This window comes from Oryza brachyantha, chromosome 3 (genome assembly GCF_000231095.2).
Source record: "Oryza brachyantha chromosome 3, ObraRS2, whole genome shotgun sequence".
Taxonomy (NCBI): Eukaryota; Viridiplantae; Streptophyta; class Magnoliopsida; order Poales; family Poaceae; genus Oryza; species Oryza brachyantha.
The window spans coordinates 4646778-4669517 of NC_023165.2; the positions used below are offsets into that span (position 1 = coordinate 4646778).

At 43.3% G+C, this 22740-nt stretch overlaps 2 protein-coding genes across 2 annotated transcripts; both read left to right on the forward strand.

The window, feature by feature from the left end:
* The first annotated feature begins 13928 nt into the window (after nucleotides 1–13928).
* Nucleotides 13929–17742, forward strand: LOC102720130 (formin-like protein 8). Its single transcript, XM_040522662.1, has 4 exons — nucleotides 13929–15487; nucleotides 15570–15775; nucleotides 16380–16621; nucleotides 16717–17742. Exons 1-4 carry the CDS (start codon nucleotides 14055–14057, stop codon nucleotides 17503–17505), a joined length of 2670 nt encoding a protein of 889 aa, XP_040378596.1. The 5' UTR covers nucleotides 13929–14054; the 3' UTR covers nucleotides 17506–17742.
* A 1016-nt stretch (nucleotides 17743–18758) lies between these two features.
* Nucleotides 18759–21467, forward strand: LOC107303875. Its single transcript, XM_015835127.1, has 4 exons — nucleotides 18759–18842; nucleotides 19192–20079; nucleotides 20624–20773; nucleotides 20905–21467. Exons 1-4 carry the CDS (start codon nucleotides 18816–18818, stop codon nucleotides 21262–21264), a joined length of 1425 nt encoding a protein of 474 aa, XP_015690613.1. The 5' UTR covers nucleotides 18759–18815; the 3' UTR covers nucleotides 21265–21467.
* Nucleotides 21468–22740: the final 1273 nt, after the last annotated feature.

Genomic DNA, 22740 nt, shown 5'->3' on the forward strand with positions numbered 1-22740 from the left:
CACCGTACTGATAGCATGGCAACGCTCGTCTTCCGTGTGTGCTCAGAGGCCTCGTTTCACCGGCTACCGCACGTACCGTACTCCAGTGTACCTCTTGTGTGCTAGCTGCACAACCGTATGAGATCAACGACCGTGCGTGAAAGGTTTAGGAGTGATTTCTCTGACTTGGTCATGAAAAAGTATATTTGTAATAAAAAATTATGAATAAAACTTTTATATATGTATTCAAGACTTAAAAATAAGTTGCATTGAGAAAACTCTAAAATTAATTTTAAATTAAAAAAATAAATTTTGTTTTATAGAAAAAACAAAAATGAAAAGGTAGAGGTGTGCACTGCTACTGCTCCTGCTCAGCTGAGCGATGTACAGAACTAGTAGAACGCGACTAGCTAGGGATCGAACGACCCATCATCCATGCCTAGCAAATGTGTTTCACCCCGTGTAAAGAAATGTTCTATTATTAGGGTTAAAATGTTTCAACCAGAATTGTCTTAAATGCTTCGTCACTTGCAAGATAGCCGATATCGCTTTAGGACCCTAGCCGATACGTTGAACAATCGGTTCTACAGGAATTTCATGATATAATGTGAAAACATACCTTGTCGGCTAAATTATGAATAGGATAACCATTAAATATCCTAACTGACTAACCTCCCTTAAAAGATTGGACTTAACCAAGACAATTTTAAGGTTAATCAACCGATCGAACCGATTTAGTACTTATCGCACATGCAGTCAGCAGCCGATAGGGTGCAAGATAAACCAAATATAGTAAAATTGGATTACTAGATTAACTACCAGCATAGATCAATAACAAACAACCACGCGCATACTCGTGTTAAACCTAGAAGATCGGACTAACCAAAACAGTTCAGATTTAAACATAATCATGCATGAAGTCAATGTAGTATTGCGATATACAGGGAATTAACTATTAAACCAGCATGATCCATCGACTCATCTGTTAAATTTAATAGATCAGACAAGCTTCTATAAGTAGATCGAACCAAACTTGATATAGATCGTACCAAACCGAGACAGTATGCAGTCCAATTCGATATAACTATAGAAAACATGAAAAATCTATAAACTTAGCAGACAAATTGATGAATTACTCAAGATAATACTTGCTAGAACTCTAGCAATAAGATTACATGAGCACTCGATCCAATCTGCTAATATGAACTCAGTCGACTAGATTGATCGGACTAAACCGAGGCAGAACCAAGTCAACCAAATCCATATTGACAAGCCGAACAAAGAACTCGCATCACCTTGATCGAGAACCTATTACTACCTCAAACCAAAAAATAGATCAAAAGCAATAACAAGTCTCAAATAACCCGTCGAACCACTAGACAGTAGATCGAACTAAATCGAGGTAGTCCTATCCAGCCGATCGACGGGGCAACTATCATGAACTACATTACAAAACTGACAAACCTCGTGCCAAGAGCTCGCTCCTGTCAAATACGTGTTGATCATATGAGTGTTGATATCTTTACAAAGCCCCGGGGTACTATATTTATACCCCAAAAAATAACTAACCGGATATGGACCCGTTATCTAATAACTAACCTATTATAAACGGACTCTAACTAGAGATAAATCCTAAACAAACTCTACTACGTAGATAAAACTAAGTTACACAGACTCTATCTACTCTCGAATCCATCTGCATGATTTCCAAGCCCAATCGGACTCCGTCTTCTGTCCGAGTCAAACTCCATCGGTTGTATCCGAGTCGTATTTCAATTGATTCATGTCCGATTGCCTTGTTTCCTATCCGATTCAGTCATCAATCCTGGTTTAATCTCCAACGGTAATTTTCCAAATTTTGGTGTTAACGTCAAGCCGATACGATTACCAGTGACGAGAACTCACTCAGGTGCATGAGATCGAGCCGATGTAGCCAGCTGAGAGTTCGCCCATGTTGATATCTACTGCTAAGGTGACAATGCACCAAATATTGTCTTTGCTGAATAGTTGTTTTTATAAGACCTTAGATGCACATATTTATACCTTTGGAATTTGTTCGTGTTGTGATACAGTTACATGAAACCCCGCGGAAGAAGACATGATCAAGCTTGATATAGAGGAAGCCATCCATTTGGTGGCATCAATGTGGAGACAAGCGAGATCGCAAAGTGGAATGTTGTCATGAGGTGTTGTGACTTGTGTGCGTGATCTATAGGCGGTGATCTCCTCCTATGATGATGATGGTTAGGGTAAGCACATAGGTTAAAGAGGTGGGGAATGGAGTGAAGGCGACGGTAGGGACCTGTTCTGCATTCTCAACTAACATCTATCCGAGTTTTCGTAGCAGTGGCATAAACCAAAGAAGTAGTAAATTAAAAATGTGGTGTGCCAAACCTTAGGTGTGCCAATTTTAATCATTCTTCCAAACAACCCCATATTCTACAACAAATCCCTATAGAAAAAGTACTTGCATGTGAATACGTGATTTTGTTAACAAATACTGCAATCTTGTCATTACCTTATGTGAGTAAGTTTGGGTGAATCTTTTCACTTTGCTCAGACATGAGGGTTTAATAAAATATCATTTGTGATCATTGTAATGAGATATGAGATAGGAATTGAGGATTTGCATATTAGTGTTATTATTAGTGTTTCAAACTTGTCATGTTTCTCAATGTTTTAGATGGAATGGATAATTCATGCTTGAAATAATCAAATGACAGGAACATTTTCTTGGCCTTCAATTTGGAGTGAAACCAGGAATAAAGGTCAGTTTTCCTAGTAAAATCTATGCCATAAAGATTTTTTTGCTGGTTCTACATCACTGCATCGGAATGGAACATAATTTGACTCCGAAGAGGCCCGTTATGACCTGTGAATATATGGACCGTTAATAGAAACTGGTGAATTTAGTTTGATTCATGGACCATTTTTTTATGTGCACTTGTGATTTGTTTGGGTCAGATTCTTCACTTTGCATGATAAGTGTTAAATATTCATTTGTACTCGACACCCAGCGCCTCACCCTAGCTAGATTGCTTCTGTGATTATCAAAGAGACACAGTAACAACCGTCAAATGGTTTCGATGGCTTATATAAGTTGAGCTGCCAGCTTAGTGTGGAAATAACTTATTAAACAAATATTATACCACCGGAGCGTTAGCACGTATATATTACTACGATTGTGAAGTTGGGTATTGGGCGGTCTTGTCAAACATGTTCACCATCCATAAGACATTTTATCTTCATTTTTATTTGCATTGTATACATGTTAATGAGGGGGTATAATAGTTTATATTTATTAGGTTTGGCTATGTGGCTTTGTCCAATGACGCACTTCAACTAAAATGAAAGTTTGAAGGACTACAGTGGTGTTCTTTTATGAATATTTGGATTATTTGATTTTTGTGGTAGCTATTTGTGTATATAAACGACCAAATTAACTATTAAAAATTAAAAATTTTGCTTTGAAAAGATAAGATGAGTAACCTTTTTATATATAAACTTTGCATGAAACCATTAGCATATTGGGAGTCGCGTCACAAAAATCCAAAATATAGGAGGAAATGAACTGGACCTAAGGTAAAAGGATAAGAACATCTAGGATGAATGGTTCATTCTTTTCTCATGAGATTTTCATATTTTCTAAATTAACTGATCTTGTGATAGCTATTTTATAGTATAAATGATTTTTTAACAAAGTTTTAACAAAAAAACCCAGAAAGATGAATTTTTAATTTTATTAAAAAGATCAGATAAGTAACTTTTACATAGAAAATCTTTATACGGTACGCAACATTTAGGAGTTTGAGAAGCGTGTGTGTAATAATCCATAGTTAATTATGAGAAAAGAACGGTGGGTGGGTTGAACATTATATTAAATTTGGAGGAACAGCTTAATGTATTCACCACATCTTAAAACAAACTAATAAAATCCATGCTGTCACTTTCTACAAGAAAATGGCATGCTTTGCTTCCTGTCTTTGGAACTATTACTGATCCGATCTTGCCATCCCACTGCGAGGGAGGCCACAAAAATGTCACTTTGTGACCGTGTGCAGTACGTGCTACACAAATAATGCTAGTAGTAAGGAAATATTTGTATTGATGTGCAGTATATAAAAGAGATATCTTGGAGAGGACCACTGTCCACTGACCAGATTGCCATTACATGCATGCCATTTGCTGCCCGGATAGAACTTCGCGTGGTTGCAGATTTCTTTGTGGTTTACCCCGGGCTAGGACCACAATTCAATAAGTGCATAGTTGCATATCTCACTTGCTCCAATTTGCAAAATCTAACATGCTAATGTGCAGTCCCCAATATTTGTTCCAAGCTTATCTTGTTATCATACTCACTACGAGTACAGTATTATATTTCTTGATTAAACGCCGGCGATGCAAGCAACCAGGTTTGCAAGTGCCACTTAACAAGAGTATACACAGAGATAGAGCTAGCTAGATGCATGCGATGCGTGTGCTGTACTGCAAGCACTGTCAATCAGATCCTGCCCTACACAACATACTACTTACTGTATTATTATGATGGTTAAATCAATTGCAAAAGAAACGCAACAAGTACGACTGTACCGCTTGCTAGTTGCAGAGACTTGCAGTCATTGTTGAGTCCTGCGTGCAGCCAGTGCACAACTGATCGATCTGCTACCTGCTCTCACTGATGGATTAATCCTAGCACCAAACGATTACAGATCGGCAAGCTTAGGATATGCATCTTTGTGACCGTCCTGTCAGTAACCAGGGACCATTACTACGGTCACTTCTCCCTCCCATTTTCCATCCTAACTTAAGTGCACTGCACAAGTGCATATGATTCCAGTAAGGATATGTTAATTGTCTCCACAATACTATCTCCGCATCTCGTCTTCTCTGCTCAGAGGCTTGCACAAGTTGTGAAGATGTCACCACTAGTCTTTTTTTTAGCTGGGTTGGCTAAAGGTAGCCAACCAAATTTCATTAAGATTAGGAGAATCACCACTAATCTAAGTTATCTCCCTATCTAGTGCACCTGATACCTCCAATCAACCAAGGCACAACTGCAGATAAACTCAACTGACAGTAGACACCACGGTCTGATGAACACGCACGCACCTGCAAACTCATCAGAGAGTCTGAAGTCAATCCCTTGATGATGCCAATATAAATGCAACCAAACCCGACGACCAATTGGCATTCATGTAACTGCAAAAACCTCTGCAAGGTTTGGTTGGCCATCTGATCTCGCGATGCGGCGTGCTACTAGAACAGAAGGACCTTAATTAACCCCGTACTTGGGCGAGTTTTTACTTCACGAGTTCACTCGAACCACAAGGATCAGGTACACGCTCCTGTAAAAGGATTGAAAATCAACGGTCCGATTGAATCAAATACACCATTGCCCCTAAAATATAGTTACCTCTCATAAGATACCATTTCTATCCAGATTCATTACTATATAGCACATTACGTCGTACTAAGAGATAGCAATATTTTGAAGAAACGGGTAAGTATCTACAATGCAAGGCTGCAGATAGAGACACATGCATGCAGCGCCGCGCGGAGATGTACATGCTACCGCTGGTAGGTAAGCACTACGAACGTACTGGCGTGCTACTGTGTACATCTCGCCATCTTAGTTGTAACTCGTCGTATTCGTATACGTGCACTGGACGACAGATCATCCCGGCGGGGGCACCCACAGACCCACTGCAGCGTCACGGCCAGGGATAGCTAAGCTAGGCCCTCATATCTGCCACGGTTGGCTACGCATTTTTCTTTTTCCTCGCGTACGGCATCGCCAGCCTGATCAGCCAGGTGGGGGTGGTGGTGGACGGACAAGCCGGTCTCCGGTGATCATGTCGAATTATCGATGAAATGGACGGATGGTTCACGGGGTCACAGGTGGCGCGCGCGCCTAACCGGGAACGAGGCCGGCGTGCGGTCACCACGCCGCCGACCGTGTGGTGGTGGCTGCCGCCCCCACGCGACCGACGCGATGTGTTCGCGCGGGGCAAGTACGTGCGTGACATGACGCGACGCAGACAGGCTCTCGTCGCGCGCGGGCGGGCGAGCGATTCCTGAAGAATAAAGCTCAGAGGAGTGGGTTTTGGTTCGGTCCGGATCCGCGGCGTTTTGTGGCATACTGGGCGTGCGATGCGCCAGGGCTCCGCGATGGCTGATTCGCCCGGGCTGGCTGCGACGGGTTGTGCGAGTCGACGCGCGAACAGGGTCGTGATGATCCGTGTCTTGGCAGATTTGGGACTTTGCAGAGTTGGATTTGGACGATCATTACCGCTGGCTCCTTCGCTGCCGGCTAGCTTCAACAGGTACACGATTTTGGAGCCGATCGATCTGAACAATTTCGCTGCTGGCTTCACGTTCGCTGTCAATTAAGATTGTTCTTTACTCTAGCTCGCGATGTCTACTGCCTACGTAATGCTGTAATAGTAGTACTAGCTAGCAGGATCCGATGAAACTTAGGCGATTTGAGTAGCAACCGAATTAAGCCCATTTTAAGGCCAGGCAAGTAAGGTACATCACGCTAAACCGAGGATAGTCAAACGTATCTACCTGTTGGGCGTTGTGCTGTACGCCTGTACGGATACGTAGTTCGTGCCGTGACGTCGTGCTGCGCCGCCGTGAGACGGCCGGCCGAATCGTGTACGTGTTCGACAGATCGATGTTTTCTCCCACGGACAGTGTCAAATTCTTTATTTTTTTTTGCTGGTTTTGTACCATGTTTTACCAGCCAACTGGTACTGCGTGAGTTGAAACTTGACGTGTACATCTGAAGTGCATGAGGATGGAGAGAGTACAGAAGAATGTAGTCGCGTGAATGTGTTGGTACGTGCTTCAGCCACACGAGCTGCCTTTTGCATTTCAGGATACGGCAATGGCCAGAAGGCGACGCAATTTTGCGTGCATGTCGTACCAGCCTTTTACTGCCTGGCTTAATGGATAGTAACGCATGTGTATTCACTGTGCAGATCATGCAGTTAGTAACGCATCGACGCAATCATGTGTGCTCTACCTCGAGAAGCCCAGTCCAGCATTGCTTGGCGAGTCCGTCTCAGCCCAGTTTCCTTTATACTGCGAAATGTAGATGGACCGGCCTTTCTATCCACAGTTTGATATGGAGTACACAATTAAAGGGTTGATTGTTTAGCTTACTTGCGAAAAATGTTAAACGATATATTCATAAATAAAAATATTTTATAAATAATATGTATTCTTAGAGATCTAATAGGTAGGATGAAAAATAAACTATGATAAAACCCTAAAATTTACTCTAATTTAAGATTAAAATTTTTAAAGTTTAGTTTATAAGTATAAATGGACGTGAAAAGATGGGTCGAATATCTACCCAATCAGATAACTCAAACTTTTGTAGCAGTCAGTTGAATTCGGGTGTGGGCTTCACATAGTTGGGTTTTTGTTTGATTGCGGGCTAATTCACGGGCTTAAAGTCATACTCATTACGGGCCTGTAGGTGAAACTTGGGCTTGTTTAACGGGCTTCATTTGATATTTCCGGACCTGTTACGGGATTCCTAGAAACCGTTAAAAGTCTTTTGGTTGAAGAAAATCCAAATGTAACTCCTAAACTATAATTGTAATGTGTAGTAATTACATTGAAATTATGCATTGTAGTTATAGTTTAACTTTCACTTTAGACCAATCACTCAGTATTTATGCTGGGAGAGTGGAAAAAAATCTAGATCCTATCGAGATTTCCGCACGGAGATGAGAAAAAAAAATTATGTTTTGCATATTTTTCTAGTACTTGTGCACAAGTTCGTGGTTACATATAGTAGAAGTTACAATCATATTATAATATACATTTCAAAGTTTTTCAAAAAGAATTATACTATATTAATAGGCATGCTTCTATAAAGGCAACTCTAACCTTCATTCAACATGTTTTTGGGTGGATTTTATTTGAATCCTCCACCGTTTGATCCACGCGCACAATTCATGTTAGCCTCCTCCTACTCTAGCTCTGGCGTGTTGGCTGTGGATCAAACGACCGACAGTGGTCAACATCTCTAGCAGTGTGAAAGACGCGAGCGGCCGGGCGCTGCTTGTTGCCAGCCACCAACTTGAAGATTTGTTGAGGCATGGAGGAGGAGGAGAGGCCGTACAGTTGGGCTTCGCCGGCGGTGAAGCCGCTGATCGAACTAGCTTGTTTGGTGCTAGGATGGTGAAGGTTTGGGTGCTCGCATAAATCTCTATTTAATTTTTTGCCACTTTTAGAACGTAACATATTTGTCACCTGTTGTCTATGACACATGTGTGTATGATATATGGGTCTAGTGGTAAATATGTTAGTATTATTTCTAAGAGTAACAAAAAGTTAATTATTGTTTTTTTTTAATTTTCACCCCGGGGGAGCATCCCCACCTGTATTAAATTAAAAGAGAGCCATGGGAGAGAGTTAGTTACAATGCCAATCTACTCCGCAGGTTGGCCATCCTTTTTTATTTTTATTTTTTTCTTTTTCTTTTTTGCTTTTGTGCTGTTAAATATGGTTAGTTGGGTCTTGTTCCCGTGTATCAAAATATGATGGGCATGGCGTTAGTTCTTCTGATGAGTTTCATACCTTCATATAGGTGGCCCTCGAAAAAAAAATGCAAAGTCAGATCGATCGTCACGTACAACAATCAACAGATCAGGACGGTATAATAGGATGGAGGCAGGAAAAAAGTAACTCATCAAACAGGAAGAAATTCATCCATGTAGAAGCCCGCACGTTGGCCATGTTGACAGATATGGACCCAGACCGAGTTTTACCGGCATGAATCACAAAAGGACATATAAATTCTAACGGCAAAAAGGATGCCAGCTGAATCACTTAAATTTCTGGTCGAGCGCTTTTTTGGCGAAAGGGGTAATGTTTTGACTTTCGTAGGGAAAAGATAATTGATATATTTGTAAACAAAAATAATTTGCAAGAATCAACCCTAAATTTAAGATTAAAATTTAAATTTTAGTTTACAAACATAAGCATAAACGAAAAGATGAGGTTGCCAGAAAAACACAGTAAATGAGCTGGGGCTTCGTGTCATTCTTATTTACGCTACACTTTAGAGCATGTATGGGGCTTCGGGCATAATTGGTTAACAAGAAATGCAAAACTCAACTATTTTTCTGTGATGAACATGAATACCGAAATATATCATACTGATAAAAAAAAGTTTAAGGCATACATAGCATACCTATGTGGCGAGTGGTCTCAGCACATTTGGCGAACTACATCTGTAGAGGAAAGATAAGGTAGGGATGAGTGGCTTCAAAGGGATCAAACATATCCTGCAGGACACAGCGCCCTTGTCAAGAAAAATGGCAAGGTTTGCACCGTGCTGGACAATAGGGCGACCCTTGCAGCCACCGTCGAGGCAATCATCGATACTGAAGGTCGCCTTTCTCATCCTACCAAACCTCTCTGAGGGGAGGGCGGGTGGGCTCTAGACCAGATCTTTTCGTCAGGGAGGGCCTGAGGAGCCACAAGCTCCTTCCTCCACCGTCAACCATTTATGTCCCTTCTTCTATCTGAATCAAACTTTTTTGCCATAATGTACCATTCCTAATATCTATCAATTATACGGTTCTAATCCTAGATAGAAAAATAAGCCAAATTCAGAGAGTTTGGCGAGGGGGAGGAGGAGAGACGGTGACGCCTATATGATATGTCGAAAGAGGAGAGAAAGATGATGCTGGTGAGAGGAGAGCATGGCCGACAAAGGAGGGAAGAAGAGTGGGGCAGTGTTGGCGTAGATGGGAGGAGACGGCTGACATAAGGGAGTACGTGGTAGAGGGGTATAGAGATTTATAATAGCCATCGTTGGGAGCAACACCGGTGGGGAAACTAAGGGAGATGATGAGAAAGATGGATGGATGTTAAAATTTGTATATGATTTTAGGTGTTTGGTATAAAATATTAAAGTTCCGAATGAATCATTAGAAATATAAAGGTTAAAAATAAAAATTATAGGAACTGATATATAAATTTGAAGACACCGCTTAAGAATCGATTTACAAGAAGATAGTTTTAATCTACATAACACTTAAAACTACTCAAATTAAGTGGCTTATAGCATCTTTATAAAAAAGGCTAAAAATTAACTATCCAAATCTAATTTAATTATTCATAAAAAAGAAGAATATACTTTTAAAATACACTTCAACAGACTATAAAAATTTCAAATAGATCGGTTATCGGAGATGCTCCTGCCTCGTGCGTGCCATATAGAAACTGAAAAGATTTACCTCGTGCCATTCTACCTGAACTCTGAAGACAGCCTAAAGCATCACATGACACCAAGCAACAGGTCAAAACACGTGGCTTAAATGCAAGGACCAGCCGGCGGACAGTGACATGGCATCGAACAGCGATTACTCCGTCGTGGCTCACCGATCTACTGTCCGCACCCCCACATAAATGTGTCAGGGCGTCAGGTCGGTTCCGAGTATTATGGTATAATAATAAACGCGTGGAATTAGAGAGATTGCGACGTAAAGTACTGTGCTCATACTAGTGGAACGTCAGGCACAGAGGCTGCTACCGTGCCACGGTATCGTCGGTCAGGTTGCACTGTAGATACTAGTCCTAGTACACCAAAAACTACTCCTGACCACCAACATCTCTGCACTGTCCCTTTCTGGGCCTAATGCAAATGGGAATTGCGAGATTTTGGCATATACTAGTAGCTGGATATTTCTTGTAGGCAGAGATAATGCATATTGCTCCTAACAACCACCTCCTACATCGGATGAACCAACAAAAGCTCTTATGGTTTTGAAATTTGAATCACATAGAATTTGTAGGAACGATTTAGGGGAAATTTTTCACATTTTAGAAAAAGGATTCAGTCAAATCCATGCATTGCAATGAAAAAATTACGCCAACTAGTAAATGATGCCAGTGATAAAGGGCTCCATCGGTTTGCTGATACGGCTGAGGATTTTTAGCATAAGCCCATCGATTCGTTTATCATGCTAAATACAGATCAACTTTTGATGGTGGGCCCTATGTAATATAGGATTTGTTTACGGCTATCTCTTAGTAGACCAACCAGATTAGCCGATTAGGTGTAATCAGTAATATACCAACGAGTCCTTTACTGATTTGTTGTTTTCTGTTCAATAATTAATTCTTATTTTGTAAAATAGAAAAAAAACATCTAGTGAAGTCCAAAAACATGTATAACCTCACAAAAATTTACTCAATTCATTAATCCACAAGGCCACAAGAGATCCACTAATCAACTATTCTTTCCTCGTAAGCAAAACAATGGAATTGCTGTTGCTTCCAAGCAGCCGCCTATCCTGCTGAAACGCAGCTGCAAAAGCAAAACAATGGAGCCCAAATATTCACACTTTGGTATAGTATAGTTACGTTCACATAATACACATGAAGACTAGATCGATGAGATATATGTAATATTCATTTACCACGAAAGTAAAATTGATCATAATCCCATAGGACCGTCAATAAATGAGGTAATTGATGTTTTTTTCTTTTTTTAGTCACTTTTTTCATCCATTGGATGAAAATCTATTCTCTCGTCACTTTCCCCTACCCTGTTAAAAACCCCTTCTTATCATATAAAAATTGAACAGAAAATTATTCCAATTAAACATGAAGAAGAAAATTTACAATTGAATGGTGCTCCGTTTTTAACTGAAGTAATCTATTTGGATGGTTAGATCAAGAAACAAAATGATCAGATTGCGTGTGACAAATATATCTAAATCTGGTATGCACTACTTTGGTCGATCCCAGGAACACTTCTTTTGGAAAGGGTATGGTCGTAACTTTCTTTATGCATCGTTAGCGTGTAAATGGTAGACTTAAGCATGGGGTACACGATCTTTTGTTAAGACATTACGCGTTATTTGTAAGCTCTACTCTTTAAGCCTGTCCATCACAAAGAATAGACGGGAATAATATGTATCACTCATGCATGTACCATTTTATTCATGAGGCATTGTCTATTTGTCTCAATACACGAGTTTGGTTTTCAGTCTAACCGATGCACGCCAGTCAATTTCCCGATTGAGGACATGATTCAGGATAGCAGCCTCTAGCCAGGCGAGGCAATCGCCACGATACAAAAACTGGATTAACCGGTCCTACCAGTGTCTTCTCCTCAGCACGCAGACCTAGCCAAACACGCGCGACTAATTGCAACACCCGGACGGCCGATGGTCCGGACCGGGCCGGGGAGAGAGCACGAGACCACCACATGGGACCTGCCTGCCATCCTCGCGCATGGCGCGCCCAGCACGCAGCCGTGTCATCAACCGCGCGCGTCTCCTCGCCTCCTCCCGCAGAACGCAAAAATCCCCTCCGTTTTCTACCCGGTGCGGTGATCTTGCACGGTCTCACCGCCACCAGTACAGCGCAGTACCCCACTACTCGTTGCCTCGTTGGTTGGGGCGGACGAAGCGGCGAGCCGCGCGGCATGGCCGGGGGAGGCAGCGATCGCGCGGTGCGGTGCGGTGCCGTGGCGTGGCCGCGCGCGCGGGCGGAGGCCGGAGGCGGGACACCGACCGAGCGAGCAGACAGCGCACAGCCCCGCGCTCCGGGATCGGGGCCGCTTTGCACGTGACGGCGCGGGCCAAAGCAAAGCAGATGCTTGACGTGCGAACTAGAGTATACAAATCCCACCCATCCGTCCATCCATTCCATCCCATCCCATCCCATCCCATCTACCACCGCAAGACGACTCAAAAGCAGACAGAAGAGAAGCCGAAGGCCAGCGACCAGCGAGCAGACCATGCATGCACGTGGGACCCAACATGGAAAATATATATCACCCATCGCTTAAAATATACTGCTGGGTATACCAGTTTGAAGGGATTAAAGTTGATACAAGAGATGACCGTGGTTAATTGAGATGAAAAATAGAGGAAGAAATTAAATACAAGATATATATGTGATTTGTTAAGATGGAGAATTACATATAATATCAAATATAAAATATTAAAATTGAATGCTACGAGTAGGTATCTAGTTTAACAAGCTATAGTTTAACACGAAGAAAGTATACTCTCATTGCTGTCACTTCCCATGCTGTACTGCGTGAATGCGTGATGATTCAGTACATACGCAGGAGGGGACATGCAGCCCCCACAGTAAAACGCTTTCGACTAAAGCTAATCGAGCACTAACAAAAGTAGGAAAGAAATAAAGCATGGTAATTGAAGATCCCACCCCAACAGAAAAAAAAAGATACAGATTGTTAATAACTCTGTAAAGATATTAAAGAAGCAGCACTAAGTAACGCAGCGGCATCCAACGACGGATTGCTTTTGTGCATAATCGGTACAAGTACTACATCATCATCTCCTGAAAAGAAAAAGTAAAAATCAGTACATGGAGCGACCCAAACTTTAACCGGTCAGGCCCATGCGTCAGTCAAAACAACCAGATTAGTATAAGCCACCGCAATGCTGATCATCAACACTGATGTTCACATCAGCTGGCTGGTTGGTACGCAAAGTATAGGATTCCAGTTCAGGATGTGTCTTGTGTGGAATATTTTCTTTCCTTAGATGAGCACCAACCTAGCACAACCTAATTGTTTAACCCCATTCATTTCTCCAGAGGCAACAAGAGATCTTTATACCAATCTAGTAATGTTTCTGTACACTACCAGCTACATAATGTTGATCATCTTTTTTTTTTGTAAAGAACCAAATTAAAGGCTCACCCATGTTGGATGTATGGTTTCTTGAGTGGGTGGGAAATTGGGGAATGTGGGATCCTACAAATAAAGAGAAGAGGAAATGCTGAGAAAGAAGAGGGAAAGAGGAAAAAGAAGCAAACGGAAAGCAGATTCCGGTGCCACGTGTGAGGGAGACCGTTGATCGCCACCGATGGATCATGGCATATGGCCACAACTCCGAAACCGAAAAATGGCGGCTTTCTTCCCCCCCCCCCCCCCCCCCCCCCCCCTCCCTCCTCCTCCTTACCCACTCTCTCTCACCCTAGAAAGGAGCAGCCGCAGCCGGCAAGCTGCCTGGCTCGGCTCGATTTTGTTTTTGGATTTTTTTACTGTTCTGCTCGCACCGTCAATGCCTCCCGCCATCGCGCGATTCGTCGCGATCGCGGCGGTGTTGCTGCTGTGTGGCCATGTCGCGGTGGCGGCTGAGGACGGCGGTGTCGGTGCAAGGAGAGTGCTGCATCAGCCGCTCTTCCCCATTGAGTGGACTCCGCCACCGGCACCGCCGCCTCCGCCGGCCCCGGATTTTACCTCCGACCCCAGCACCCCGCCCGCGCCTGACGCGCCTTCCGGCGACTTCTTCCCCCCGGCGCCGCCGACGACGACGACGCCGACGAGCCCCGGGACGATTTCGTCCCCCACCACCGTGGCCGCCGATGTCTCGAAAACTCCGTCCGGGTCCGGCTCGGGACACCGCGGAGGCGGTCCTACGAAGGCGACCATAGTCGCTGCCGGGGCGGCCGCGGCTGCCGCCATCGCGCTGCTGGGGTTCGCCTGCGCGTTCCTGATCACCGGCCGCGCCCGCCGCCGCAGCGACTCGCAGAAGCTGCTCGGCCCCGACCGCGGGGCGGCCGCGCACCACCGCGCCCCCTCTGCGGCCGACTTCCTCTACGTCGGCACGGTGGAGCCCACCACCCCCGCGCGCCACCATGGACCCACCACCGCCGATCTCGTCGGGTCCCCGTACCGCAAGCTCCGCATCGAGCGAGCGCGGCGCGGGGTGAGCCGCGACGAGGACACCGACCACCCGAGCCCGGAGCTCCGCCCGCTCCCGCCGCTGCGGCGCGCGACCACGCTGGGTTCCTCCGACGAGGATGCGTACTACACGCCTCGGCAGCGGTCCGGGGGCTCCGGCGGGGGCGCCGCCGCCGAGGCCTGGAGCGAGGCGAGCGCGTCCAGCCCGCCCACCACCACCACGGCCTCACGCCGCAGCCTCCCCAGCATGACGAGCGACTTCTTCCCCCCGGTTGCTGCCATCACTGCGCCACCCTTGCCGCCTCCCGCGCGCTCCCGCCGCACGCCGCCGCGCACGCGCTTCTCCACGGGCTCCGCCCCCGACGTCAAACAGGCGATTTCTCCATCCCCGCGGCCGGTGCAACCCTCCAATGCACCTCCCCCTCCCCCTCCCCCTCCGCCGCCACCTCCCCCACCACCGCCACCGCCAAAGTTGAATACAGCTCCGAAACCTCCTCCACCACCACCCCCAGTGACGTCAAACAATACTCTCCCAAAGACAGCGGGGCCGCCGCCGGCCGTGCCGACATCAAGGCGCCGGTTGGTCAAGCCGTTGCCGCCCGAAGGGCCGCGCATTGCCATGCCGATGCCGATCACAGCGGCGACGACAGCGGATAACAACGGGAGCACATCAATGCGGGAAGGGGACGACGCGGCCAACGGGGGCAGCGGCGAGCCGCGGCCGAAGCTGAAGCCGCTGCACTGGGACAAGGTGCGGGCGACCTCCGACCGCGCCATGGTCTGGGACCAGCTGAAGTCAAGCTCATTCCAGTTGAGATTTGATCCATACTGATTGCGTGATTGTTACTGGTTGGTTTGCGAGTTACGCGTGACGTTGAGGCGTTTCTTTCAGGTTGGACGAGGACATGATCGAGGCGTTGTTCATGAACAACTCGACGCCGGCCGCGCCGCCACGAGAGGTCGGGAGGAAACCCGGCGGCGTGCCGTCGTTCCGGCAGGAGGAGAGGGTGCTCGACCCCAAGAAAGCGCAGAACATCGCCATCCTGCTGCGCGCGTTGAATGTTACGCGTGAGGAGGTCTCCGATGCACTGTTGGATGGTGAGTATTTAGCTTGGTTTTACTGCATTTATCGCTGCACTCGCAATTGTGCGTACCAGGATAGAATCATCACTACAGTTTTGTTGGTAATATACTTTCTTATCTGATTTGATATATATTACATTAGCTTCCACTATTAAATGAAATACTGAGATGTTTTTTCCCCAAAAGCGATCCTAAACCAGCTTAGTTGTGTTTGTTTAGCATAGCAAAATGCCATAACTTTGCTTTGGTAGGGTGCTGTTTTCAGATTCTGTTGCTCTGGTTGTGAGATTTTGTATTTGTCATTTTTTTTGTGGGTTGCATGCCCGTTTGACAGTGCTAGGTATTGAATTAACAGAAAAATCAGGTCCTGACAATAAAGACGTCAATAAAATTTACAATGAACTAGAAGTTTGAAACATCCATCATATGTTACAATGAGCATGATTTTTCTTCTTGTCGTCATAGAGACAATGCTACTATCTATAAAGTGGCAAAAGGTATTGTATGAGCTCAAAGTTCAATGGTTTATTTTTCATCGTGGGGCGCTATAATTTTGCATGTAATCTCTACACAAGAGAGTATAGCCAATATGTGTAATTACTATTGTTTCTCTGAGCAGGCAGTGCTGAATGCCTGGGGACTGAACTTTTGGAAACATTAGTCAAGATGGCTCCTACTAAAGAGGAAGAACTGAAACTACGAGACTACGATGGTGACTTGTCGAAACTTGGTTCCGCGGAGCGCTTTCTAAAGGCCGTGTTGGATATACCTTTTGCCTTTAAGAGAGTTGATGCAATGCTATACCGAGCCAATTTTGAGACCGAGATAAATTACCTAAGAAAATCTTTTGAAACCCTGGAGGTATGCTAAGTCTTTAATTAGTTTGCCATGCTGAATATAAATCACCCTTTCCAACTACTAAGCTTGCAATTAGCTGACATTTCTTATGCTTTTAGGCAGCTTGCGAAGATCTTAGAGGCAGTAGGTTGTTCCTAAAACTCCTCGAAGCAGTTCTGAGAACCGGAAACCGGATGAATGTTGGAACAAACCGGGGTGAGGCTAAAGCCTTCAAGCTTGATACTCTCCTGAAGCTCGCAGATGTCAAGGGCACTGATGGTAAAACCACGCTGCTCCATTTTGTCGTCCAAGAAATTATTCGTTCGGAGGATGCGAAATCTGAAAAGGAAAGTGCAATGATTAGTAGCTCCAAAGATGAGCAGTTCCGTAAGCATGGGCTCAAAGTTGTATCAGGGCTTAGCAGCGAGCTTGGCAACGTCAAGAGAGCAGCTACCATGGACTTTGATGTGCTGCATGGTTATGTCAATAAGCTAGAAACAGGCCTTGAAAAAATCAAGTCAGTCTTGCAGCTTGAGAAAAAATGCACACAAGGCCAGAGGTTCTTTATGTCAATGCAAGACTTTCTGAAGGAAGCTGAAAGAGAGATCGAGAGGGTCAAAGGTGAGGAGAAGAGAGCTTTGGGCAGAGTGAAGGACATCACGGACTACTTCCATGGTGACGCCGGGAAAGAGGAAGCCCACCCACTGAGGATATTCATGGTGGTGAGGGACTTCCTGTCAACGTTGGATCAAGTTTGCAGGGAGGTTGGTCGGATGCAGCAGGACAGAACCGTCATTGGTGGATCGGCTAGGTCATTCCGCATCTCAGCAACATCCTCATTGCCAGTTCTAAGTCTGTATGGACAACGGAGAGAAAACAACTCCGATGATGATAGTTCATCGTCATAGGAACAAACTGAATTTTGGAATGAACATAGATGCACAAACTTATACAGCTTATAGCAGATGCAGAAAATGCTACTATGAACAATGACGATGACAAAGGAAGCTCATGTGTAATGCGGGGAACACCGTGCTTAGGAGAGATCAGGGGGGTATACATTTGGGTCATGTGGAAATTCTTTTGTACAAAAGAGGAATAATTATAACAAGCTCTTTTTCCCTTTTTGTTGGGTAATTTGCAACAATTAGGCTTAGAAAAGAGTCTCGCTTCAGTAACATCTCGCAGTTACTTGCAAGATGACTGCACTCTTCTTGTGTAATTATTATATTCATCTAGTTTGCCAACTGGTAGGTCTAACTATAACCTGGATCACACACAGATGGTAATTTTTAGTCTGTGCCCATACTCTCAAAACATGAAGTAAACTTATATTCAGTCCTTCCTTGCACTTCCCATTTTCAGATTTGTTGGCCATATGCTGGGACAATACCAAACTCTCTCATTCTCAGATCATCTTAGTGGATGAATGCCTTACATAAACTTCCAAAGTACTGCATAGCATGGGATGCAAACCTGCAATTGCCATCCTTCCAGATATCTGCAGGCAGAGCAAAAGGAAAAGAAAGTGAACCATCACTATGTTTGTGATGCCTGTAAAGCAGCAGTCGAGTGAATAATAACTGCCAGCAAAGCGACCATCATAATCTGCTCCATAGCCATCGTCAGCCTCCTCCGTCGAGCTGCCATGGCCTTTGCTCTGCACAGGACATACTACTAGATAATAATAAGTGATGGATTGAGCACGCCATCTTTGCGTGGAGATAAAGAAAGCTATGGGGGCAGCATCCAGCATAGGTACAGGTAATTTCGCTCCGTTCTATTATTACCTGGCTACCTGCTGCAATTCCGCCGGATGCCCTAGCGCTCTTGCAAACTTCCGATTCGTGTTCCAAGTTCAGTATTTTGCTACCGATTTTCAGAGTATGCATGCATCGACCGCGACTTGCGGTTTCTGCAAGAGAACACGAGAGAACAAGAATCGATCTTCTTCTTCTCTGATAGAAAGTGAAAGAAGCCAATGGGATCTCCGTTCTTTTCTTACTCTTCTTGGTTTCCCGAGTATAAACCGACCGAAACAAGTTAATACCGTGTCGGTTTTTGACTTGTAGTATGAATCCGAGACGAACGTTTAGGGATAATTGCCCTAATTCGAATCGGGATCCTACATCCCGTATGGCTATATAAACAAGCACAGCAGTAAAATTAGGGCATATTTTTATTTCGTACCTTCGGAGTTGGAAAAGCCTTCAGAGTCATGGAGTCCAATAGCATCCAAGGCTATGTAAGTCTCTTTTCGCTCTATCTGTGAGTACATTACTTATTTTTTCGTATGCTCTTCAATGATTTCTACATAGTTGATTATCACTTCTTTCTTTGGTCTAATGCTGTGCAAAGAAGAAGGTGGTGATTGTTTGATTTTTTTTTTCATATTTGCAAACGAAAAATAATTTGGGAATAAAGCTTTTATACTCATATTCTTAACGATTTAAAAGCTAAGAAGAGAAAATAAACTTCGGCGAAAAGAATTGAAAATTTAAATGTTGGCTTATTTGTGCCAGCTGATTGACCGCTTTATTAAACTAGCTCACTGGTGTTAAACAAGCTAATGATTGAGCGCTTTATTTGTGCAGGGCCAAGATATGTTCGACCAATTGCCGGATGATATCTTATTATCCATCATAGAGAGAGCTGACGTCCGCACAATTATAAAGACCAGTGCCCTGTCGACACGGTGGAAGCAACTGCCTCTTTTGCTATATAACATCGACTTGGATGTTGATAAATTTATCCCCCCAAATTCCTCCATGTCGGCCGACGAAGCGATGGCAATTCTAATTAAATCGATGAACAATTTATTTGGTTCTCCTCAGAGAGAATGTACAATTAAAGGGCTAACCCTTAGCTTCTGCTTGCTCACTGATTTTGAGGCATCATTAAAGTATTTGCTTAACATCAGTGAGCTAGTTTGCAATGCGGTCGACAATGGTAAAGTGAAGAGCGTGGAGCTTGAGATCAAAACTGAGAAGCCCAGTGTCGATTACACCACTGATGATACGCTACTGCATGCAAAGAGCGTAGTGTATTTTTTTGATATATCTCCTAGTCTGTCACGTTGCCTCACAAAGCTTTTTCTGAGGACGGCAAGGTTTTCTGAAGCAGATTTTCATCAACTAATAGTCAGCTGTGACCAGTTGCAACATCTATCACTCTACTGTTGTGAGCTTTGGGATTCGTCCACGCTGAAGCTGGATATGCCAAATTCAAAACTCCGATTTGTTTCGCTCTTCGGGTGCTTTATCCAGACTGTAGAGTTTATCTGCCTCCCTAAACTAAAGGAGCTACACTGTGATTCATGGCCCTTAACAGGGACTCCCTTATCTTTTGGTGCGGTTCCATGCCTTCAGGAACTGCTTCTTGTTTGTGTTAAGTCAATCTTTCAATCAGGATTCAAATTGACTGATCTTCTGCGTGGTACTGCAAATGTACAGGATCTTACTTTGAACTTCCAAGGAGAAAATGTAAGTTATAAATTACATCCAAAATCATCTTCACTATCAGTTCAAAAAAATCATCTTAATTACTGTCAAGTGGTGGTGGCTGTTGGCCGCATGTTCCTGTGCAATCTAGGCCCTTTTCGATTTGGAGGAATTTTATAGGAATTTTGGAGGAATTGAACTGTTTTCTCTGAAATTCCTGTAAAATTCATGTGATCCGAAGAAGCCCTTAGACTGAAACTGATAGCACATTTTTAAAGCATTTTTAAATCAGCCTACTGTCGATACCGTAAACAACTTTGTACATCCCTTTCAATCTTAATATAGTTTGGTCGGCCTTCTTGCCTACCCGGCAAAAGAAAGAAGCAATTTTTAAGTGATTAGATCTTGATGAAAACTACTGTTTTATCCTTTTTTGTTGACCAAATTTCAGATAACATGCTTACAGATTATCTTTTCGAGTAGAATCGCGTTATTACTATGAGCGCTATGGTTATTGAGTATCTAAGTGCTGGCCTGATTAAGAAATTTTAGTACATTCAAATAATTCCTTGTTTATTTTACCTAGATTTGGATTACACCTGAACGAAAAGAACTAAGCACCACTTTGAGCAAGATAACGAAGTTGTTTCTGCATGGAATATATGTGAAATTTAATATCTTATGGACAATGCTTCTCCTTGAAGCCGCACCATCCGTTAAGATCTTTGGTGTCGAGGTACCCGCTGTCCTTTTCCTTTTTTTTTTTAATTCGTCATGGCTTGTTTTCAGCTATCTTTTTTATGCAAGTCTTTCATATGTTAAGCAGAAATGATGCCAAATGTTCAATTTTCTCATGTCTGGATGTAGGTGTGGAACCATCCATGTGAAGAGGGTGGTGAGAGAGATGGATATCCTGAAAGAACAAATGCTTTGTGGGATGCTGCACAGATGGATGGCTCGATACTTCATTTGCAATTAGAGACGTTAGAATTTGGTGGGTTCGATCCAACCATAAGTGAACACTTGGATTTCATAAGAGCTGTAATTGAGCGTGCTCCCAAGTTAAAGTCAGTTATTTTACAAGACGCAGAACCTTGTGAATACTGTGAATCAATGGACAACCCAATCTCAACATCCAGGTTTCCGCATAATGAAGATGAGAGAAGCACAGTGCTGAAGCAACTCAAAGCTGGGATCTCTCGCCCTGTTGCAATAGTCTTTTGCTAATAGAATAGGGAATGTCGGAGATTCTTTGTTACTGGGTAACTCGTAATAAAACAGATTCTCGTACCCTATAAAAATGAGGATTTTTCTCGTTTGATGTGTGACAGGTTAGTCTATATACACATTGATCCGGAAGATTATCACTGCCAGAGTAAAATAGATTCCCCGCATCCTGTGAAAAGGTGAACTTTTTTTCTGTTCGATGTGATTGATAGGTCAATTTAGTAGGTTTGATTGAGATTGGCACAGTTATACTACCCCGTTGGATGCTCTCTCTGTCCCAAAATAAACTAATTTTTCATTTTTATCTTTAATTTTTGACTCTTCATCTTATTCAAATTTCTTTTACGATTGATATTTTTGTTTTTATTAGATGATAAATCATAAATAATACTTTACGTGTGACTAATTTTTTTCTAATTTTCTGAAAAATTTTCAAATAAAACGGATGGTCAAACATTGGACACGGAAACCGAAGAATTCGTTTTTTTGGGACAGAGGGAGTATCATATACTAGTACTAGTACTACTCTAGTAGTATACCATAGTACTCCCTCTATCCTAAATTAATTATTATATAAGAGAAAAGTAGTAATCACGTATTGATCATCATATAAGAGAAAATAGTCTATTGTGTATTAATTGTAGTGCAAAAACTTTTTGGATCACACGCACATTAAATGTTTACATGCATCTACCTAATCAGCTTTGATGTGATTTGCAAATTTCGATTCTACATGTATATCTTTGTACCTAGACATTATATGATAATAAATTTGGGATTGAGGGAGTATTTGGTTACTGTTGCTGCCAGCTGGCTAAGCTATACGGAGTGTGACTAGTTGTTGCCAAGCGCATGCATGCAAGCTAGCCAAGGCCACTCTTAATGCTCAATTTCACTGCACAGTCTCGATAAAACGATGTATGAAATAGCTACTCACAATGCAACGTTTCATTGCATCATTTCCAAAGCTAAATAAAGTATGTAATTACTGTTGAAAGTTTGATTACATGCAGAGAGTGTTTGATTGCATGAAACGCCTCAAGCTTTTTAATGCAAGTTTCGCTATATTACCGAGAACTTGATAACAGTGCCTAAAAGTTTCATGGTCATAAAACTAATTACCTCTCTCTCTTCATAGTTTTATGCAAATATTCTCTTTTGTGCTAATGTGTCACCTGTATAATATGTATGACACCTCCATAAAATCTCCATTGCAGCTAATAAGGCCTTGTTTAGTATGGCATCCAAAAAAACACCCCTAAGGCATTCTGAAATTTTTCATTTAAAAATTTTCTTTTTCCCAACTAAACACCCCTAAGGCATCCTGATGCTTTGGAATTTGGTTTTTGTATGGCTCATGGCCTGCAGCTGCACTGCACACTGCTGTTACGAAACTTTGGCATGTTGTCATTAATCCCAGAGCTCTGGATTCTGGAGCCTGAAGACTCTGAACTAGCGATCGCACGAGGGAACTGT

What these genes read in the sequence shown, in the direction of transcription:
- LOC102720130 (XM_040522662.1), top strand. Translation starts at nt 14,055, where the DNA reads ATGCCTCCCGCCATCGCGCGATTCGTCGCGATCGCGGCGGTGTTGCTG. An exon ending in CTCCGATGCACTGTTGGATG is followed by an intron (nt 15,776 to 16,379) that starts GTGAGTATTTAG and finishes TTCTCTGAGCAG; the next exon opens with GCAGTGCTGAATGCCTGGGG. An exon ending in AATCTTTTGAAACCCTGGAG is followed by an intron (nt 16,622 to 16,716) that starts GTATGCTAAGTC and finishes TTATGCTTTTAG; the next exon opens with GCAGCTTGCGAAGATCTTAG.
- LOC107303875 (XM_015835127.1), top strand. Translation starts at nt 18,816, where the DNA reads ATGGAGTCCAATAGCATCCAAGGCTAT. An exon ending in TGAACTTCCAAGGAGAAAAT is followed by an intron (nt 20,080 to 20,623) that starts GTAAGTTATAAA and finishes TATTTTACCTAG; the next exon opens with ATTTGGATTACACCTGAACG. An exon ending in TTAAGATCTTTGGTGTCGAG is followed by an intron (nt 20,774 to 20,904) that starts GTACCCGCTGTC and finishes GTCTGGATGTAG; the next exon opens with GTGTGGAACCATCCATGTGA.